The 20,534-nt window shown below is 37.6% G+C and overlaps 1 protein-coding gene across 2 annotated transcripts in view; it reads left to right on the top strand.

Annotated features, from left to right (window-relative positions):
* Positions 1-20,534, top strand: part of GBE1 (1,4-alpha-glucan branching enzyme 1) — a 289,682-nt gene that overhangs the window by 247,521 nt on the left and 21,627 nt on the right. Inside the window, exons 13-14 of one of the 2 annotated variants that reach the window (XM_061134226.1) lie at positions 9,110-9,294; positions 10,931-11,061. In XM_061134226.1, coding sequence (XP_060990209.1) covers positions 9,110-9,294; positions 10,931-11,061 — 316 coding nt within the window. The remainder of the gene's footprint in view (positions 1-9,109; positions 9,295-10,930; positions 11,062-20,534) is intronic. The other variant, XM_061134227.1, reaches the window with a different exon arrangement.

The raw sequence follows: 20,534 nt of genomic DNA, 5'->3' as shown, positions 1-20,534 counted from the left end.
TAAGCTTATTTGGCTGGCCATATTTCACTGTACTCTCAAGTGCTGGTACATTTCCTGAGTAATTTGTAGACCATAGCTGAGAAGAACATTCTTAACTTGTTTTAATGATGGTATTTTTCTTCGTTAGGTTTGTGAGCTGTGAGCTAGTATAAGATACTAACAGGCATTTTCCACTTTTCTCTGTTCAGTCTGAGAATGGTTCACTGTTATTCCAAGGTCACTTTGAAAGTCTTTCTGTGATTTGCTTCCATTTATTTTATGCTCATGTTTACAGTTTTGAACCAAATATGAAATTTAATGTTGCATTTGTCTACATTAAACTTAATTTGCCCCTTGTCAGGTCATTTACAACAGAGATAACATTCAAAAGCCACTCTAAAATGTTTTGTCTGCAATCACTAATATAATTTTTCTATCTATTTCTTTGTTATATGCAACTTTCCTTATCATTCAGTTTAAAAAGAAGCCTCTCCAGGAGATTTTTCAGAGAATCTAAATTAGTCTCTTATAAAGATTAATAAATTATTCTCTAATAGAATAGGGTCTTCTTCATGTCATATTTTTTAATAGTTCTTTTTTCTAATTCAGAAGTTTAATTTCATACTCCATATTAAATAAGCTTATTGGAATATGCTTTAAAGTAGTGACATACAAAATCCTAAATTGGATTATGATACCAAACATTGTTACCACTTTCATCTCTTTCTAATATTTTTCCAAGTACTTAATTTGCCCTCATGTAATAAATGTTCTTCTTAATAGTTAATAACTTTAGATGTTACTGAAAAGATTAATGAATGTTTAAGAACCATCTGGGAAGCCCATGTATATCAGTATAGGTATCATACAGATATAGATACAGATATATAGCTCTTGGGGGTTTCCCAGGTGGCGCTGGTGGTAAAGAGCCTGCCTGCCAATGCAGGAGACGTGACATGCGGGTTTGATACCTGGGTTGGGAAGATCCCCTGGATAAGGGCATGACAACCCACTGCAGTGTTCTTGCCTGGAGAATCCCATGGAAAGAGGAGCCTAGCAGGCTACAGTCCATAGGGTCACAAAGAGTCAGACACTACTGAAGCGACTTAGCATGCATGCGTGTAGCTATAGCTGTAGATATAAATGAAAATAAATACAGTATTTACCAAGAGGGACATAGTGAAATTATTTTGCTTGGGCAGCTATAATGAAATGCCAAAGACCACGTGGCTTATAAACAATAAACATTTATTTCTCACAGTTTCTGGAGGCTGGGGATCTACAATCAGAGTGACGGCATAGTTGAGGGAGAGACCTTTAACAGGCCATGTCCTTTGGTGGTGGAAGGAGGAAGAAAGCTCAGTGCAGCCTCTATTATTAAGAGCACTATTCCCATCATAAGGGCTCTACCCTCATGACCAAAATACCTTCCAAATGTCCCATGACCATCATATTGAGGATTAATTTCTAACATATGAATTTGGCTGGGGGAACACTAACAAACTCAGACCGTAACAAGTGGTTATATGGTAAGATTTCAGATGTTGTGTATCTGTATTTAATTGTGAATTTTAAAAATAACTTAGTACATTACTTGTATAATAATAATAAAAGAAATTATAGCACTAAAATTGTAGCTGAGATTTATTGAGTCACATATTGTATCTTGTACTCTTTTAAATAATTTGCATCTGTTACTTCATTTGATTTTAATCATGCTACTCATCAATCCTTATTTATATTATAGATTTTAAGGCTGTGAATTTTCCTGCTGGAATGTTCAAATAAATGATAATAATTAATTTCACATTACATCAGTTTTTGAATGGTGTCCATTAACCCTTGAGGCTTCATGTGTATGTATGTGTGTATGTGTGTCTGTTTTAGGGGAGCGAGTACTTAACTTTTAATCAGATCATGGCATGGTTTCATACTGTTTCCACTCCTTTTAGAGCAAAATATTTTGGGCTCCAAAATCACTGCAGATGGTGACTGCAGCCATGAAATTAAAAGACACTTGCTCCTTGGAAGAAAAGTTAGACTAACCTAGACAGCATACTGTAAAGCAGAGACATTACTTTGCCAACAAATGTCTGTCTAGTCAAAGCTACGGTCTTTCCAGTAGTCATGTGTGGATGTTAGAGTTGGATTATAATGAAACTTGAGTGCCAAAAAATTGATGCTTTTGAACTGTGGTGTGGGAGAAGACTCGTGAGAGTCCCTTGGATTGCAAGGAGATCCAACCAGTCCATCCTAAAGGAAATCAGTCCTGGGTGTTCATTGGAAGGACTGATGCTGAAGCTGAAACTCCAATACTTGGGCCATCTGGTATGAAGAGCTGACTCATTGGGAAAGACCCTGATGCTGGAAGGGATTGGGGGCAGGGGGAGAAGGGGATGACAGAGGATGAGATGGTTGGATGGCATCACCGACTCAATGGAGATGAGTTTGAGTAAACTCCGGGAGTTGGTGATGGACAGGGAGGCCTGGCGTGCTGCAGTCCATGGGATCACATAGAGTCAGACACGACTGAGCGACTGAACTGAACTAGCTGACTATTGAATTGTGTGTGTGTGCTCAGTCGCGTCCAACTCTTTGTGACCCCATGGACTGTTGCCCACCAGGCTCTTCTGTCCATGGGATTTTCCAGGCAAGAATACTGATACAGGTGACCATTTCCTACTCCAGGGGATCTTCCCCATCCAGGGATGGAACCCATGTCTTTTGCATTTCCTGCATTGGCAGGCAGATTCTTTACCAGTAGCACCACCTGGGAAGCCTTCACTATTCACTTCTGTACTGATAAAAATTAGGCTTCCAAAGAAGGATACTAAGAGAGAAGTTCAACTATGCTCTGGAGAAAAATTTATGTTTTAACCTTATCAGTCTACCTGAGGAAGTTAGAAAAGATGGCAAGCAACAGAAATTGCGACCTGGGTCATATGAATATTTTCAAGAAGATTGGGAAGATATTAGGAGATGAGGAGGTCTTCAAATGCCAAGAGTGTTTCAGCCAGAAAAGGGCTACAGTTGTAGAAGACTGCCTAAAATGTTAATTTTATGTAGAATGTTATCAACTGTACACACTGTGTGTGTGTGTGTGTGTGTGTGTGTGTGTGTATGCAATCAGTTCAGTTCAGTTCAGTCGCTCAGTCGTTCTGACTCTTTGTGACCCCAAGAACTGCAGCACACCAGGCCTCCCCGTCCATCACCAACTCCTGGAATTTACTCAAACTCATCTCCATTGAGTTGGTGATGCCATCCAACCATCTCATCCTCTATTGTCCCCTTCTCCTCCTGCCCCCAATCCCTCCCAGCATCAGGGTCTTTCCCAATGAGTCAGCTCTTCATACCAGATGGCCCAAGTATTGGAGTTTCAGCTTCAGCATCAGTCCTTCCAATGAACACCCAGGACTGATTTCCTTTAGGATAGACTGGTTGGATTTCCTTGCAGTCCAAGGGACTCTCAAGAGTCTTTTCCAACACCACAGTTCAAAAGCATCCATTCTTCTGCACTCAGCTTTCTTTATAGTCCAACTCTCACGTTCATGCATAACTACTGGAAAAACCATAGCCTTGACTAGACTGACCTTTGTTGACAAAGCTATGTCTCTGCTTTTTAATATGCTGCCTAGGTTGGTCATAGCTTTTCTCCCAAGGAGCAAGCATTTTTTAATTTCATGGCTGCAGTCACCATCTGCAGTGATTTTGGAGTCTGTCACTGTTTCCAATGTTTCCCCATCTATTTGCCATGAAGTGATGGGACCAGATGCCATGATCTTAGTTTTCTGAATGTTGAGGTTTAAGCCAAATTTTTCACTCTCCTCTTTCACTTTCATCAAGAGGCTCCTTTGTTCTTCTTAACTTGCCACCATAAGGGTGGTGTCATCTGCATATCTGAGGTTGTTGATAATTCTCCTTGCAATCTTGATTCCAGCTTGTGCTTCTTCCATCCCAGCCTTTCTCATGATGTACTCTGCATATAAGTTAAATAAGCAGGGTGACAATATACAGCCTTGACGTACTCCTTTTCCTATTTGGAACCAGTCTGTTGGTCAATGTCCAGTTCTAACTGTTTCTTCCTGACCTGCATGCAGGTTTCTCAAGAGACAGGTCAGATGGTCTGGTATGCCCATCTCTTGAAGAATTTTCCACACTTTATTGTGATTCACACAGTCAAAGCCTTTGGCACAGTCAATAAAGCAGAAATAGATGTTTTTCTGGAACTCTTGCTTTTTTGATGATCCAGTGGATGTTGGCAGTTTGATCTCTGGTTCCTCTGCCTTTTCTAAAACTAGCTTGGACATCTGGAAGTTCACAGTTCATGTATTGCTGAAGCCTGGCTTGGAGAATTTTGAGCATTACTTTACTAGTGTGTGAGATGAGTGCAATTGTATGGTAGTTTGAGCATTCTTTGACATTGCCTTTCTTAGGGATTGGAATGAAAACGGACCTTTTCCAGTCCTGTGGCCACTGCTGAGTTTTCCAAATTTGCTGGCATATTGAGTGCAGCACTTTCACAGCATCATCTTTTAGGATTTGAAAGAGCTCAACTGGAATTCCATCATGTACTATAAAATATATACTATATAGCATAATATATACATAGTGTATTGCATATATATGCATATGGTATATAGCATGTGTGTGTGTCTTTATAATTGTAAATAACACCTGAGAGCTTGTTCAGTGGTCTCAGGATGAACATGTAGTAGGAATAATGAAGGAAGAGAGCAGAGAGGCGATTCTTAACTTAGCAACTAGATCTGCCCTGTCAATCTGAGTGTCTTGTAGCAAAATCACTTTCACATTCAGTTCTGCTTTTTAAGATCTAAAATAGTAGATAATTCAAAGAATGTTGACTCTTGGCTTAGGGAAATGTGTTTTATTACATATATGAATAAATATATCAGCATTGAGTTTCCACACTTTAAAGGAAAGGATAATATTGTACCATGAAACCTTGTGAAGAATAGCCTAGTAGCTGCCTTGAATTCATCCTGGTTACTTGTGTGTCTGCTGCAGAGTTGGGCTGGTCTGTTCCCTCCTCAGAAGACGGGGAATGAGAAATTTTAGGTTTATAGTAACTCTCATCTATTGCCCTTTATATCATTCTTTCCTAAGCAGAATTGGAAACATAAAACTGCCAAACATTGAAAGCTTCAGCTGCCAGACCTTGTACCAACTGCCTTACTTACCCCACTTGAATCTTAAAAAAGTTTATATGAGACTTATTATGCTATTTTATAGATGAGGAAACTGATTACTGGAGAGATTCAACTGCTTAAATTCATATTTCTCATAAATGTTCTTATTGGAATTAAAACCCATGCAACAGAGTCTAATCAAATCCTTTTTTTTTCCACCTCAGACATGCCATTCTTTTCTCCACTCCCAGTGCATCTGGTCATCTCTTATCTTATTCTTTGAATTCCGTGTTAGCTTTCCTACCATTCAACTATTTCCAATATCCATTGTCTTTTCCACATGGTACCAGATATATTTTAATAAAAGACCACATCTGAGCTTTGCATCCCCTTACTCAAAAGTAGCTTAAGGTCTGGAGATTATGAGACTTCTCCTAAACTTCATCCCTCCTGTCTCACCTCTTCTTCTCACTACAAGTCCTATTTTATGACTAAACCAAAGTCCTCTCTCCATCTCACCTCCTCACTTCAACTATTTGCATATCATTCCATTTTCTTGGAATCTCTGTCCATGTATGAGAGTTTGGTCAATTTTTGCATTATTTTCCCATGGTATCCACTTCTGAGCAATATGGTAGAGTGGGAATCAAGAGTCAGGGTGCTAAAATCAGACTTTCTGAACTCAAGGGCCTCACTACTTAATAACTCTCTGTGCCTGTTACCTATATAATTGCGACCGTAATAGTACCTACTTCAGTGTTGTTGAAAATAGAAAGAATTAATTCATGTGCAATGCTTAGAATAGTGCCTCGTACCTAATAAGCCAACATTAAGCATTTTTTGTTGCTTCTACTATGATAATCTTGATGGTAGTGATATAATGATCTCCCTGCAAAAAGGCTAAAGGAATTGTTTATTAATATTGGAGTCAACTTAAGAGATTCATGGTCATACCAAAGTAAAAGTATTTTGCCTATAGAGAGCCTTGATACAGTTTGTAGGCTGTTATATCTAAGCTACCCTATGACATTTCTAGTCTCTCCCAAATTCCTCACTAGTTGAAATCCCACTAGTACCACAGGTACTAGTCCCCAGACTGGTGGTACCTTCATTATCAGAAATGAATGTACTTAACCAGGTTACTTCCCTGGTGCCTCTGACGGTAAAGTGTCTGCCTACAATGCAGGAGACCCGAGTTCGATCCCTGAGTTGGGAAGATTCTCTGGAGAAAGAAATGGCAACCTACTCTAGTACTCTTGCCTGGAAAGTCCCATGGATGGAGGAGCCTGGTAGGCTACAGTCCATATGGTTGCAAAGAGTTGGACACCACTGAGTGACTTCACTTTCTTTCACTTTCAACCACAGTTCTGGAGGTGCCTCATTTTGCTGGTTGAATGGATGATGGAACCAGCTATGCAGTGAGTTCAGCATGGGCTGATGTGAATCAAGCTCCAAATCCAGGCAGGACTCCTAAGTGCAGCAGAGGGAAGTCTTTACCATTTTAAGACACCATAAAGTAAATAATAGGGCTTCCCTGGTAGCTCAGTTGGTAAAGAATCCGCCTGCAATGCAGGAGACTAGGGTTCGATCCGTAGGTTGGAAAGATCCCCTGGAGAAGGAAATGACAACCCACTCCAGTATGCTTGCCTGGAAGATCCCATGGACAGAGGGGCCTGGTGGTCTACAGTCCATGGGGTAACAAAAATCGGACACGATTTAGCAACTAAACCAAAGTAAATAAAGGCCTGCAGATTTAGAAATATGATTCCTTCCTCTGTCACACAGGCAGCGTCATAAAACATATTATTTAGACTGAATTATTAGAATTAATTAGTTTACTAATTCATTAATTAGCTTACAAATTAGAATTAGAAGACTCTGGGAATTTGTGATGGACAGGGAAGCCTAGTGTGCTGCCGTCCATGGGTTGCAAAGAGTCGGACATGACCGAGCAAGTGAACTGAACTGAACTGAATTAGAATTAAGGAAAATTTTTGCAGACAGTTTAATTTTTATGAAGCTACTACAAACATATTTGTTTGTATATTATTTTTATTTTGATGACTATGGTTGTGAACAGCTAAATATAAACTGCAGTGTTTCTTAGCAGAGTTCACCATTTAAAACAACTCTATAGTAAGTCATAGTGAATTATATTATAACTTTTTAGTTTTTATTTATTAGAATATTAATTTACCAGCTTATTTTTGCCTTTATTTTTATTGAAGTATAACTGACATAACATTATATTAGTTTCAGATAGACAACACAACTCAGTATTTGTATATATTGTAAAATGATCATCATAATAAGTTCAGTTAATGTCCATCACTGTAGCTTTCCTGGTGGCTCAACTGGTAAAGAATCCTCCTGCAATGCAGGAGACCCCAGTTTGACTCCTGTGTCAGGAAGATCCCCTGGAGAAGGGAACGGCTACCCACTCCACTATTCTGGCCTGGAGAATTCTATGAACTGTATAGTCTATGGGGTCACAAAGAGTCAGACACAACTGAGTGACTTTCACTTTCACCATACATAGTTACAGAAACTTTTTTTCTTCTGATAAGAGCTCTCAAGATTCTCTCTCCTAGCTTTCAAATGTACAATTCTGTATCATTAACTATAGTCACTGTTCTATACATTACATCTCTTTTTTTTTTATTTCATAACTGGAAATTTGTATCCTTTGATGCTCCACCCATTTTGCCCACCTCTTACCCTCTGCCTCAGGCAACTACAGGTTTGTTCTCTTTATCCATGAACTTGTTTTTCCCAGTTGATTGATTGGTCATTGCTGTTACTTTTTTTAGACTCCACAATCCAGTTAGACCATATTGATATTTGTCTTTCCTCTGTCAGACTTATTTCACTTAGCAACTATTTAAATTACAGTAGGACACACTTGGTTCAGCTGAGGTGCTTTCTAACTCAAGGGAGAAATCTGTGGTTTAGAAAATTGCAGCATTAAAGTAGCTAATATAAGTAACTTTTGGAAAGTCGTGTTTAATATTTAGGGGGAAAGAAGAAGCCATAAAGTAAAACTCTAACTTGAGGAAAACAGCAGGAGCCAATCTATTAGGCTACTAATATCTAAATTTGATTTTCAGAATGAAGAATGTGTAATGTGTATGTGTTGTTGTTTTATTTCCCTTTTAGAGCCTCTAAGGTTTCTAGTTCTCATCTTTACAATGAGAAATAATATTAAATGGGTTCCCAACATAATGCGCCAGGTGTACACATGAGCACGCACACACATACACACATACCCACACACATACCACATTTAAATTAAAGATAAAAGTCTAATGGTGGTGCATAGATCTGAGAAATAAATGGGAAAAATGAATAATAAAATTGATGACTTGGGTTTCTGTAGCACCTGAAGTATAAAACATATTTGCCTAATGGGATGAGGTAGAAAGAACTTTGGATTTTAATGAGAAGACCTAGATTTTTTTGCTTTTCTAGTTACTATCTGTGTGAGGTTGGGCAAATCCCTTAACTGTCAAGAACTTTGTATTTCTCATCTGTGAAATGGATATAATAGGGAGTCCTTGGAGGATCAAAAAATAATGTACATACAACCTTTGGAAATTGCAAAGCATGGTACAGATCTCAAAGATTATAGAAGTAAGAGATTTCGAAAATGATTCAGAGATTTCAGAGATTATTTCAGAGATGAAATAAGTATGACAGAGATACTGTTTTCAGTCTGTACATGAAAAAAAAAAAAAATGAGATGTGGAAAAAGGAATGCGTGGCCAGGCTAAAACTGGAACTGGGCCTTTGAGTCCGAAAGCTGGCAGTTTTGTGCGCTTGACTATGCTGTTTCTAAAGTTGGGTTGTGCATATTTCACAGGGCATAGCTATAGTAAATTAACCTAAACTGATTTTAAGGACTTCTAAACATATAATTATTGAGATATCTTAATAAGAAGTGCTAATATTAACCAGATGATGTTGATGTTTGTCTTCAAATGCAGGTAATGAATTTGGGCATCCTGAATGGTTAGACTTCCCAAGAAAAGGAAATAATGAGAGCTACCATTATGCACGAAGGCAGTTTCATTTAACTGATGATGACCTTCTTCGCTATAAGTTCCTAAACAACTTTGACAGGGATATGAATAAATTGGAAGAAAGATGTGGTTGGCTTTCAGCTCCACAGGTAAGCTCTTTACTCCCAATGTTATGTTATAGTCACCAGTGTCGTACATGCTTAGAATGACAATTGACTTAAATCCATATGCAGATCTCTTAAACAGCACTTTATTATTCCATGCATGGTGCCCTGTGACATACTTCAAGTTGTCAAAACATGTCACCAAAATCTCCCCAACAGATCACGAAAATCTTCAGCATAATTCCCTGCCTTCTTTCCTGGTTAGCTTGTCGTTGTTGTTTAAATTTGGCAATTTTTATTTCACTTGGTTAAAACTAATGACAGAAGCTCCACATGGAATCCATTTTGGAAATTGCTGTGGAAACATCTTAATTGTTGTGACTGTTTTTTCTTTATATAAATAATTATGCTGTCATAATGAAACTACTTTGACAAAATGGAGATTTCTTTATTCTTATTTTTCCTTTACTGGTCTCTAACCTGTCATTTCAATAGATGCCATTATACCTGCATGCTGTTTTGTATTTTTCATGAGCCTGACTCTCCTCTGGAATTAAAGTCTCAGTTTTTCAATAAGTTTTAGAAAATGTAATTAACAGGTGAAAATTTTATACAGGCTTTTTTTTTCCCCTTTGTAAAAATTAGCATATAGTATGTGTTACTTATAATCCATTTACTTTTTACTGGTGCCGTTTGAAATTACCGTTGATGTGTTTTTACTTTGGTGTCTCTGAATTTTTTTAATGGTTGAACAAAGGTACTTATACATTCAGGAAGATTGGCTACATGACACGAATGCCCTAATCGCATTTATTAGTAGTGCTGTTTCCAGAAGAGAGAGCAAAATGATGCTCCTTTTCAATAGGAACAATGTTGAATACCAAAAGGCATGCTGTTTACTCTAGAGCCTTAGCTCACATTTCTAAATTACCAAGAGTGGTGCTGCTGACACGCATGGAAATAAGTCCTCTCAGAGCTGGGGCTGGAAGAGGGTAGGGTTGAAAAAGCAAAAGCCTACTGTAAAATGTGATGTAGAAAATAAGAGAGCTTGTAGATGTTGTAATTGCTTTTGAAACTTTGAAACTCTCTTTCATTAGACAAAAAAAAAAAAAAAAAAATGTAGATTGTCAAGGCCGTTTGATTGCTTTTGAATCTGACAAAACCATGCAATATTATAAAGGTTTTAAGAAAAATGCAACTTCAGAAATCTGGATATAATAACAGTGTTACAGTATATTTTGAAAAATAATTTTATGTGCCTTCACTTACTAGTATAGAGACTAAAACAAAAGTCTTAAAGAAAATTCACTTATAAGTAGATCTAATATACTTACACACACAGACACACAGACACACATAAGTGCTTTCTGTATAGCACGGGTACTATGGTTTTACTTAAAACCTAATCCTCTGTCTGTGCTTTGTTTGAGGTTTGCAAGTGTTTGGTGAAATCTGTATACTCTTTAAGCAATTTTTGAAACTGCTGTTGGCCTCGATGGGGCAAAATTTTGATATGATAAAATTTCAATATGTTCAAAAAATATAACATTCTAGCACTTTCATTTTTGGCTTAATAACAAGGCTGTTAATAAAGACAAAAAAAACCAACTTTTTGTGAATAATTTACTTATAGCAGCATCTGGCTATTATTTGTATATATTCTATGTGTTAATTCTTGCAGGCCCATGTGAGTGAAAAGCATGAAGACAATAAGATCATTGCTTTTGAGAGAGCTAGTCTTCTTTTTGTCTTCAACTTTCATCCTAACAAGAGCTATACTGATTACCGAGTTGGAACAACATTGCCAGGAAAATATCCTTTTTTGTTGCCAGTGAACATGACTGTCATTCAATTTTTATTACATCATAGGGTATAAGAAAGACTAATGCTTATCTTGGTGACAATAGCTCTCGGTTTCTTCATCTGAAAACTGAGGGACCTGAAATAGTTAATGTATCTTAGCTCAGTTCAGTTACACTAAAGTAATCCTGAACTCCATTCTGCCTCTAAAAACTATGATTATGAACCTTCTCTTAAGTAATATTTTAATCCAATGTGTAGTATAGGAGGTGATTGTTGTTTTCTTTTTATGAAAATATTTTATAAGTTGCCTCTGAGAGTCATCTCCTTTCCCCTCTCCATGGAGTGCGTGAGTAGGTGGTAGTTGTAAAGATAGCCTCCTTTTCTTTTCTTTTTCCTGTCTTCTAAAATACAAGACATAGCTCACTTTTTTGGGGGGTCTGAAGTGATAAGGAATCGGGGCATGAGAGGTGTAAGCAAAGGAAATATCAGGGAGAATGTTTAGATACTGTCTAGATTCATTTACTCATCCATTCATTCATTTCACAGATGTTTTATGAGCACCTATTTATTGAACACCTGCATGTCAGCCCTGTGTGAGGTGCTGGAAATACAGGAATTTTCCTGGCAGATATAGTCACGGCCTTCATCGAGCTTCTAAACTACTGAAGAAGACAAATATTAATCATTTGAAGTGTGATCCTTGTTACAAAATGAAACATGCATGTGTTTGAAAGAGTTTAGGACTTACCCAATCCATGGAAAAAAGCAACAGATTCAGGATGTAGTAATAACAAACCAGCACAGATTTGTAAACAGGCCGTAGAAAGAGTGTGTTCTTCCCCCGAAGCCCCGATAGTGATTAGTGTCTGCCACCTGAGGCGGATGCCTGATGTCGGCATGATCTCTTACGAGCCAGGCTGTCTCTAGCTACAGTAAGAGATACCCCCCTATTCAACTGGCTCAGGCAATAAGGAAAAGTGCATTTTGCCAGACAATGGAAGCCCTGAGGTCAGGTGACCCCAGCACTGTGACTGTATCATCAGGTTCCCTGGTCCACTGGCCTTCCCACTTCCAACTCTCAGGGTGCCAGCAGCGTCCAAAGCGTGTCACCTGAGAGTCGCAAGACAACAGCCTTGGTTCCAAATGTGACCTTTAGACACAACAAAAGGCAAATAGATTGTGTGGTTTTCAGGAACTAAGTCACTTTAGCAAATTTCCTTTGTATTCCATTGACCAGAATTCAGTCACTTATCCCCAGAGAAGTGTCTAGGGAGGAGAATGCTTTCCTCATGAGTAGCTTAATTAGGAATTACCCCCTGAGTCTCCAGGAAGCGACCTCCTTGGGGAAGTAGTCGTCCAGACAGAATGTTTCCCTGGCCGTAAGGAGGAAAAGGCCATGATGTCCGGTGAGTAGCCTGTGGCATCTGCCACAGGGACGCTGCAAGTGGTGAAAGATGTTCCCTGTCTTCTCTCTGCTCCTCCCCCATCACCCCGTCCCCTAGGACATCAGAGCATGTAGGAGGGAAGGCTATTGCTGCGACGAAATATGCCCCAGTTAACAGAGAGACTGCCCAGATCATGGAAATCAGTGTCATGGGGTTGTCTGCCCTGAAGAAGGGCTGTACTATTCAGGAGGTGACTGTTCTCACCATCTCCTTGAAGAAATACAAACAGCTGCTAGACATGTAGCAACTCAGACATAAGCCTTCTCAGCGACACACTGCTCAAGTATGAACCCCTAGACTAAATCCTGCTGTATCTAATGACGGCCTATAATCAAACTGTAATTTTGATTATTATTAAACCAAAGTGCATTTACAGGACACTTGGGATCGACTGCAGTGTTTGGTAGTTAAGCACAGCCCTTGACCCTAAGTGGAAGAGAAGAGATTCGTAAACCCAAGCTAAGATGTAAGGCACAATGCAATACAGGGGTTGGGGCAGGAGTGTTCCATGGAACACAGAGGGGAAGTAAAAGAAAAGTAAATGTGAGGGTGGGGGTGGAAAGAGAAACAGAGATTGAGTAGTTGATTGACTAATGAGATTTTTTAAGCCTATATCACAGAGAGAGAGATACAGAGATGATTTATAGACCAATTGATTAAGAAAAGACCTTAAAGCCTGGATCTTGAGAAATGGATGAAATTATGGTAGAAAAAATATAGGAAGGCCATTCCTGCTGTTGGAAATCATAGCCTGTTCTTAGATAATAGACAGTACAATAGATTAATTGGGAGAATGTTGACCCAAAAAGTACTTGAAGATTAAACTGAAAGATAGACTGTGATCACATATTAGAAGATTTTAATTCCCTTTTAACTAGTTTAGGGTGGTTTTTTTTTTTGGAGTTTCATTAGGATCACTAACAAATGGAAATAATGGAATTTCAATGATGTTGTTTAGGAGAAAAACTTGGCTTAAGCTACACTGAACTCCTGTTTGAAGTCTGTGTGATTTAACAAATATTATTAAATGAAATATATATAATAATATAGTATATTTTATTAAACAAAACTCACCCAAAAGTTAATTTCATTTTGTGATACAAAGTTACACTGTACGTGAAAGTCTAGTTTGGCTTTAGTACATCTTGCCACTGATTAAATCTTTCAAAACTTAGCAATTTGTTTAAATGTCTAAAAGCACCTTTTATACAGAAGCTTTCCATTTTAATAAACACTGAATGCTTCATATTAGTGACCACAGAAAATGCACACATTACATGTTGTAGTGATATACACATCTTGGAAAATTGGGCCATATCTTCATAGAAGTCATAGTTGCAGTCTTAGTCATCTGTTGCACCTCTACGAGAACCTTGAAAATGTTGTTGCTTCTTTTATTACAAGGATTTTGTCTCCTACAGATCTGTGTCCACTTGGGCCTTACTTAGTCTTGCTGCCTTTCTCATTCCTCCCTTTCTGTCAACAAGCTGTAACTAATTCCCATTTGTTATTACCTCCTCTGAGGACATTTGCATTTTAATAACCAGTCTCCTTGAATACTCAAAAGTATGCTGGACCTAATGAACTAGATATCTAATAGAATTTTTTTTTCAATAATGAGTATTTTTTTTTTGGAGGGAAAGAGAGCAGGAGAGCATTTCCAACGTACCTGAAACCATACTTTCTAATTAGCCACATGTTAATACTGTCAGCCTTAAATCTGAGCTTGAAATTATAAAATCTTCTGGATTTTGTGATGGTTTGTACTCTGATGACCCAGTTCAGTGCAGAAATCCCATCTATATATTCCTCTGCAAATCGTAGTTGTCATTAGGACACTTTCCAGTCCTTTGACTCTCACTATTTTACAAGGTGAACAATTCAAGGTTTATTTTTTTGTTTTTTTAATGTAGCCTTAAATGTCAGTGTATTATATCTGGACTCTGGGGCCAATGCCTGTTCTACATGACAGCTATTCAAATCAAAAAGGCATTTAAGTTGTTCCTCACAATACCACCTCTCCTTGGTCTTCCCTCTTCCAGACCAAAAATACCTCTGGTTTCTTTAATAGATTCTTGTGATGCTTTCCAGACCTGTTAGCATCAGCCTCTCTTATCAAAATGTACCCAGTGTTGTTCACTTTCCTCTTCATTGTGCTTCCAGAACAAACAGCAGAATATTCCAGATAACAGTCTGGCAAGTATGACATGGAGTGCCCCATTACCTCCTTTTGTCTTGAGACTGCTCTCTCTTGTTAGTGGAGTTAAAGTCACACCAGCTTTTCTGGCAACCATCACATTTTTCACTCGTATTCACATTCATATAAAAAATTTTAGTTTTCTTTTCTGTGTACTTGTATTATGACATATCTCCCTTACTCTTTATTTATTCAGCTAATTTAATTAAAATCCCAAATTTAATATTGAGCATGATTTTTGCCTCTCACTTGTCAATAGACAATATAAAAGACTACTAGAATATTAGTGATATGATTGTACTACCTTCCCTAAGCAGTAGATAGATCTCTTTTTTCAGCTTCTTGTTCTTCCTTGCTTAGCTTACACAGTCCTTTTTATTATCCTTAGCATTGTACAAGTCTCATTTCTTTTCGGTCTTTCATCTTTCTGACTTTATTCTTATACCTTTAAACAGCATTGTAGTTCACCATTATAGAATCATTTCTGGAATAGGAAGTACAAAAATACTGGTATTTCTATACTGTAGTTTCTGACTTTACCAAAGTATTCTATGCCGCTGGTATTTCCAACTACCAAACCAGTGAATTGAATACAGATTTCCTCTGTGAAGGATCCGCAGAGGCAAGATTGGATGTATTAATCAAGTCAAGAAATTCATCAAATTTTTAATTCCCAGGAAAGCAGGATTTGGTACCAGGACACATTTAAAGTTCCTAAAGAAGTCATTGGAACTTCCTCTGCCACTATGAAATATAAACCTGCAGTCGGTTGCATGCCTGAATTCTTGAATAGTTCCATGTTTTGAACCTGTGTATCCTGTATATCAAATAGCAAGACATCAACTTTCACTCATATTTGAGTAGAATTTGAGCTGACTGTCTTTCCAAGAAACCGTTGTAAGGGGAGCTATTTTGGGGGCAATGCCAGGCAGAATAGAAGCAACACTTTAAGAGTACTTTCAGCTGTCACTTCAAAAGAAGATGATAAATTTGGAAGGTTGAAGGGGTGTCTGCTTTGGATTACTAAGGTTTCAAACCCAGTCTTCATGGTGACTACTAAAGGACAGTGTTGTTTCTGCAAAAGGAATCTGCAGGAATATTCTAGAAAACAAACAAACAAACAAAAAATGCAACAGTAAAAACACTTCGCGGTGCACTGTCTCCCATTTGCCTTTCTCTCCGTTAATCTTCAGTGTAATAATCACCAGTGTTTGTTCATTCAGTGAATAGTAACGTGAGTAAAACAGAACTGAGACCCAGTGTGCTGGCTAAGGACATACGTGCAGAGTTACATGCTCAGGAAGACAGAATGCTGTATGATGTAGTATATCTGTTTGTGATTTTACATTGCTTAGCTGGGTAGAAAGAAACGTACTTTCCTTTATAATATCAGAATCAGTATTTTATTTCTATGGTCACATTTCTTCACTCAGACCATTATCAAATCAATGCTGAATCAAAAGGAAGACTGCTGAACCCCTAAGGACAGACTGCTCTCTCTAATCCATTTTGCATAACACAAATGGTGATGCCTCATTTTGAGGGATGTAGGGGGAAGTGTGGATGTAGGGGATCTCTTCTGAGGTCCTTCTGTTTGCTAGCCGTTTAAAAAAAAAAAATCTAGTTTAACATTTTTAGGTGCCCTGTAAGGTAGGTTGTGTTAGATTCATGTGGCCGATCAGGAAATGAGGGCTTTATGTAACTATCTAACTTCCGTCCAGCACACGGCTGGTGAAGGTCAAGCAGTGTGTTATGAAACCCATGTTCTTCCTAGGAGATCATGGCACCTCTTTCTGTCCATTCATGGGTGCATACATGTAGCTGGTGATGGCAGCAACAGTGACATTAGCAATGGTGATTTATTTCTGTAATGTTCAGTGATTTTGTTATAGTTCTGGGAAAACAGGCACCATGAGGGAATCATACACAATTTCATGGCATGAGCTTTTCTCTCATCAGTTTCCCTCAGTACCTCACCATCACCTTCTACAAATTTTTCCCAAGAAATTCTTCCCCATGACCCCTGTCATCATCATCCAAAAGGAAAAAAAAAAACAAACTAAAAAGTATTTTTAAAGAATAAAACATGAAATAATTGACTCAGGTCAATTACTGTGATTTCTCTTCATTCTGGAGGAGAATATAAATGTGCTGTATTTCTTTGTTCAAAGTGAGACTCTTCTGGTGCATCACGTCAATTAAGTTTACTGTGAAATATTCACGTAAGTGTTAAGCCCTCATAGATCATTTATAAAGTAGGTGTCTTGGTAGATACAGATTCTTATCACTCCAAGAGCATAAACACCAGTATCAAATGTTTTCAAATCTTTTGTCAGCATGCTGTTGAGGTGGGTGTGGGAATAATAGTGTAATAGCAGCCCCCTTTCCAAATGGCTTTTCAAACTGTTAAAATACTGCAATGTTTAGAGGAATAATCATCAAGTGTGGCTTGTGAAGACTGTGTGAATCCAGGCCAAAAATATTTAAAACTAAGGGAACAGATGAGTAAATAGTTGGATCTGACTCAAGATCTTTGCAATATTTTCATTAAACTGCTGCAAGATGTACTTTTTAAAATGTAAATTCAGACACTGACATTTGCAACCTGTACACAGAGTTTCTTATGAGCAAATAAGGTCACTTGGATGATTCACTGAAGTGTGATCACTGAAGGCAGAGATGTGGCTGTGAGTTGCTTAGTTTACAGGAGCCTTTGAAGCATGGTTATATAACATTCTGTGTTTATTAGAATCTGGGCTTTGTGCAGCAAATAAAAACAAAGGACTTAATTTAGGATTAGCTAGGTGGCCACATTCTATTCAGATTTGATATGTAGAGGTTAATTTCTGGACTAAAAGTGTAGAGCTTAACATTATAGTTTTCCACGTTTATCAAGTTTTGATTAAAAAAAATTTAAAGAAATATAAGTGTTTCTGATAAAAGATCTACATAGTGACTTTGATCAGATGCAAGTGTGTTTCTTTTCCTTGTGTGCATATGTGAGGAGAGAGAAAGTGTGTGCTTTTACTGTGTGGCCATATAGTGACAAAGCTCTTTATGTGGACAGGGACAGGTAATCCTACTAACAGTGCTATATTTACGTCCCTCTTTTGTTTCGATAGCTTCATTATGGATGTATACTCATGGCCTTGGTTCACCTTCTCTAGTTTCAAGATGAAAGTGATACTTCTAAACATTACCGAGAGGTACTTTTAGTAATTTTTCATTGTTAAACCCTGTCCAGAAATCCCTGAGATTTAATGATAATGACAAATGTGTACCCCCACCTCCACTGGCAATAAAGAACCTATGATTTAGCTTCATTTCTCTACTTAGAAATTTGGGATGAATCACAAAGTAAGAAAAATATTTTGTAACTGATGTAACACATTAAGATTGGCTTAATATATATTCATAAGACTATAGGCAGTAATGAATAATGAGCGAGCCCTTACTACACACATATGTTTTTAGATTTTTTTAGTAACTGAGGGCTGTTCAGTGTCTCAGTGCTTCTGAGACATTCAACACCGTTTCTGTTTTTGGTTCATAGCTCAATTGCTCAGTGATGGTCTCCTCTGGTTCCAGAAATTCATCGAACAATAAATAGCTCAGTCAAGATTTCTCTTCTCTGTTTCTTGTCCTTCTGGGGAATAATGAAATCAGAAATACTATCACATCCTATAAAAACAGTACATTCTCCCCTCCTAGTTGTATCACTAATGAGGGGAAAGCATTTGTTCCTAGCATAATTATTTTTACCAGTTTGTGAAAGGAGGTATTCAGTTCAGTCGCTCTGTCATGTCTGACTCTTTATGATCCCATGGACTGCAGCACATCAGGCTTACCTGTCCATCACCAACTCCCGGAGCTTGCTCAAACGTTTGTCCATTGAGTCAGTATTGCCATCGAACCATCTCGTCCTCTGCTGTCCCCTTCTCCTCCTGTCTTCAATCTTTGCCAGCATCAGGGTCTTTTCCAATGAGTCAGTTCTTTGCATCAGGTGACCAAAGTATTGGTGCTTCAGCTTCAGCATCAGTCCTTCCAAAGAATAGTCAGGTATTATTATATGGAAATTGACTCCAAGATACTTGGTAAAACTGAGTGTCTCTCTTTCCTGTATATTAGCAATTATATTTTTACTTGGAATGTATGAGACAAACATAAAACTAAATTGTTGATGGAAGGATGGATGGATGGATAGATGGATAGATGATGATGAAGAGAGAAATGGGCAGATGGTGGGATGATGGATAGATAGACGGATGAATGGACAGATGGATAGATAGACGGATGAATGGACAGATGGATAGATAGATGGAGGATAGGACTCTCTAAAGGTGGAAAAGTCCTGAAGTTGTTTAAAATTCATTAATTAAAACACAAATATTTCTATAACCATTACTTTACCCTTAGAACAGATATTTAATTAAATGGTAGAAAGAAAAAAATTGATAAAACATTATAAATAACATACATCATGATTTTTTAGAATTTAAAATTATGGAGTCTGCTGTCAGAATACTTGCTGAACAGACTTTCATAATAAGATCTACCATCTATTCCAAACTTATTATATTTTGCATGCTATAAGCGCTTTACACTTACTATCTCATTTAGTAAATTTTTTTCCTTTCCTGTGGAATAGCATTGCAGACTCTAATGGAAGGAAAGCCACAATGAAACATTGGCCTGCAAGATTTCATATCTAGCTTTCTTTTTAAATAGTCTTTTATTTAATCAGTCCAGAACAGATTGTTCTCTTCTATTTTGAAAAATAAATTATATTTATCACCTTTATATCTGATGACATTGTTTTTTAAATAGAGCATTCATTATCTACAATAAATATGCAATACTGAATGTGAATTTATCTTTTCCTTCTGGGTCTCTGTAGAAATTACCCCCTTTTTTTTCCACTGAATATCTCCTGCCTACAAGAAAGCTGCTTGGATCTTCTGTAAGTGAGATGTTTTTATTTTCACCATTTTCTATTAATCTTTTCTAACTCAGAATCTCACAGGGTCAAACTAAGGGCTCAGTGTTTCATTTAAATGTGAAAATGGTACCTTGAGTATTCCACAAGATTTCTTAAAATTAATCCATGATATAATTACTGGTTCCCTACAACTATTTAAAGACTCGTAAGGATACATGGATGCTATAGCCAAAAGAAAGTTATCTTTTTCCAGAGAAAAGTGGAAAAAGTAAAACCATGAACAATGTATTCTCAGAAACAGTGGTTTCAGTTATAACCCTGTGTAAGAACCATTTCTGATTCTATTAATGTGGTATTTTACCCTAATAATGGAAAAATGCCTAGTTCCTATTTTATTTGTGAAATTTATCTGTGAAACTTATTGATATTCTTGGTACTTACACGATATGAACGGTTGAATAAGGAAAGCATTCCTTAGCTGTTATCAAGTAAAATTATTTAATTAATGAATGTATAACTTAAGTACAGTCATATTACCTTTCATTGTTTTTGAGTCACTAAGTTATGTCCACCTCTGCGACTCTGTGGACTGTAGCCTACCAGGCTCCTCTGTCCACGGGATTTCCCAGCCACGAATACTGGAAGAGGTTGCCATTTCCTTCTCCAGGGGATCTTCCCAACCAAGGAATTGAACCCGCATCTCCTGCATTGCAGGCAGATTCTTTACCACTGAGCCACAAGAGAAGCCCCATTACCTTTTATTGGCAGGCAATAAATGTTTATTATAGGATCACTAATTGAAACAAAATTATTTTCTGTTCGTAAAATTATAACCATTACTGTAGTTTTTCCTGATAAGCTCTTTATTATTTTTGTGTTTGTGTGCTTAGTCACTTGAGTC

Source organism: Dama dama, chromosome 31, assembly GCF_033118175.1.
Source record: "Dama dama isolate Ldn47 chromosome 31, ASM3311817v1, whole genome shotgun sequence".
Classification (NCBI taxonomy): Eukaryota; Metazoa; Chordata; class Mammalia; order Artiodactyla; family Cervidae; genus Dama; species Dama dama.
Note: the sequence above shows the minus strand (reverse complement) of the source record. Positions and strands in the feature narration are given on the sequence as shown.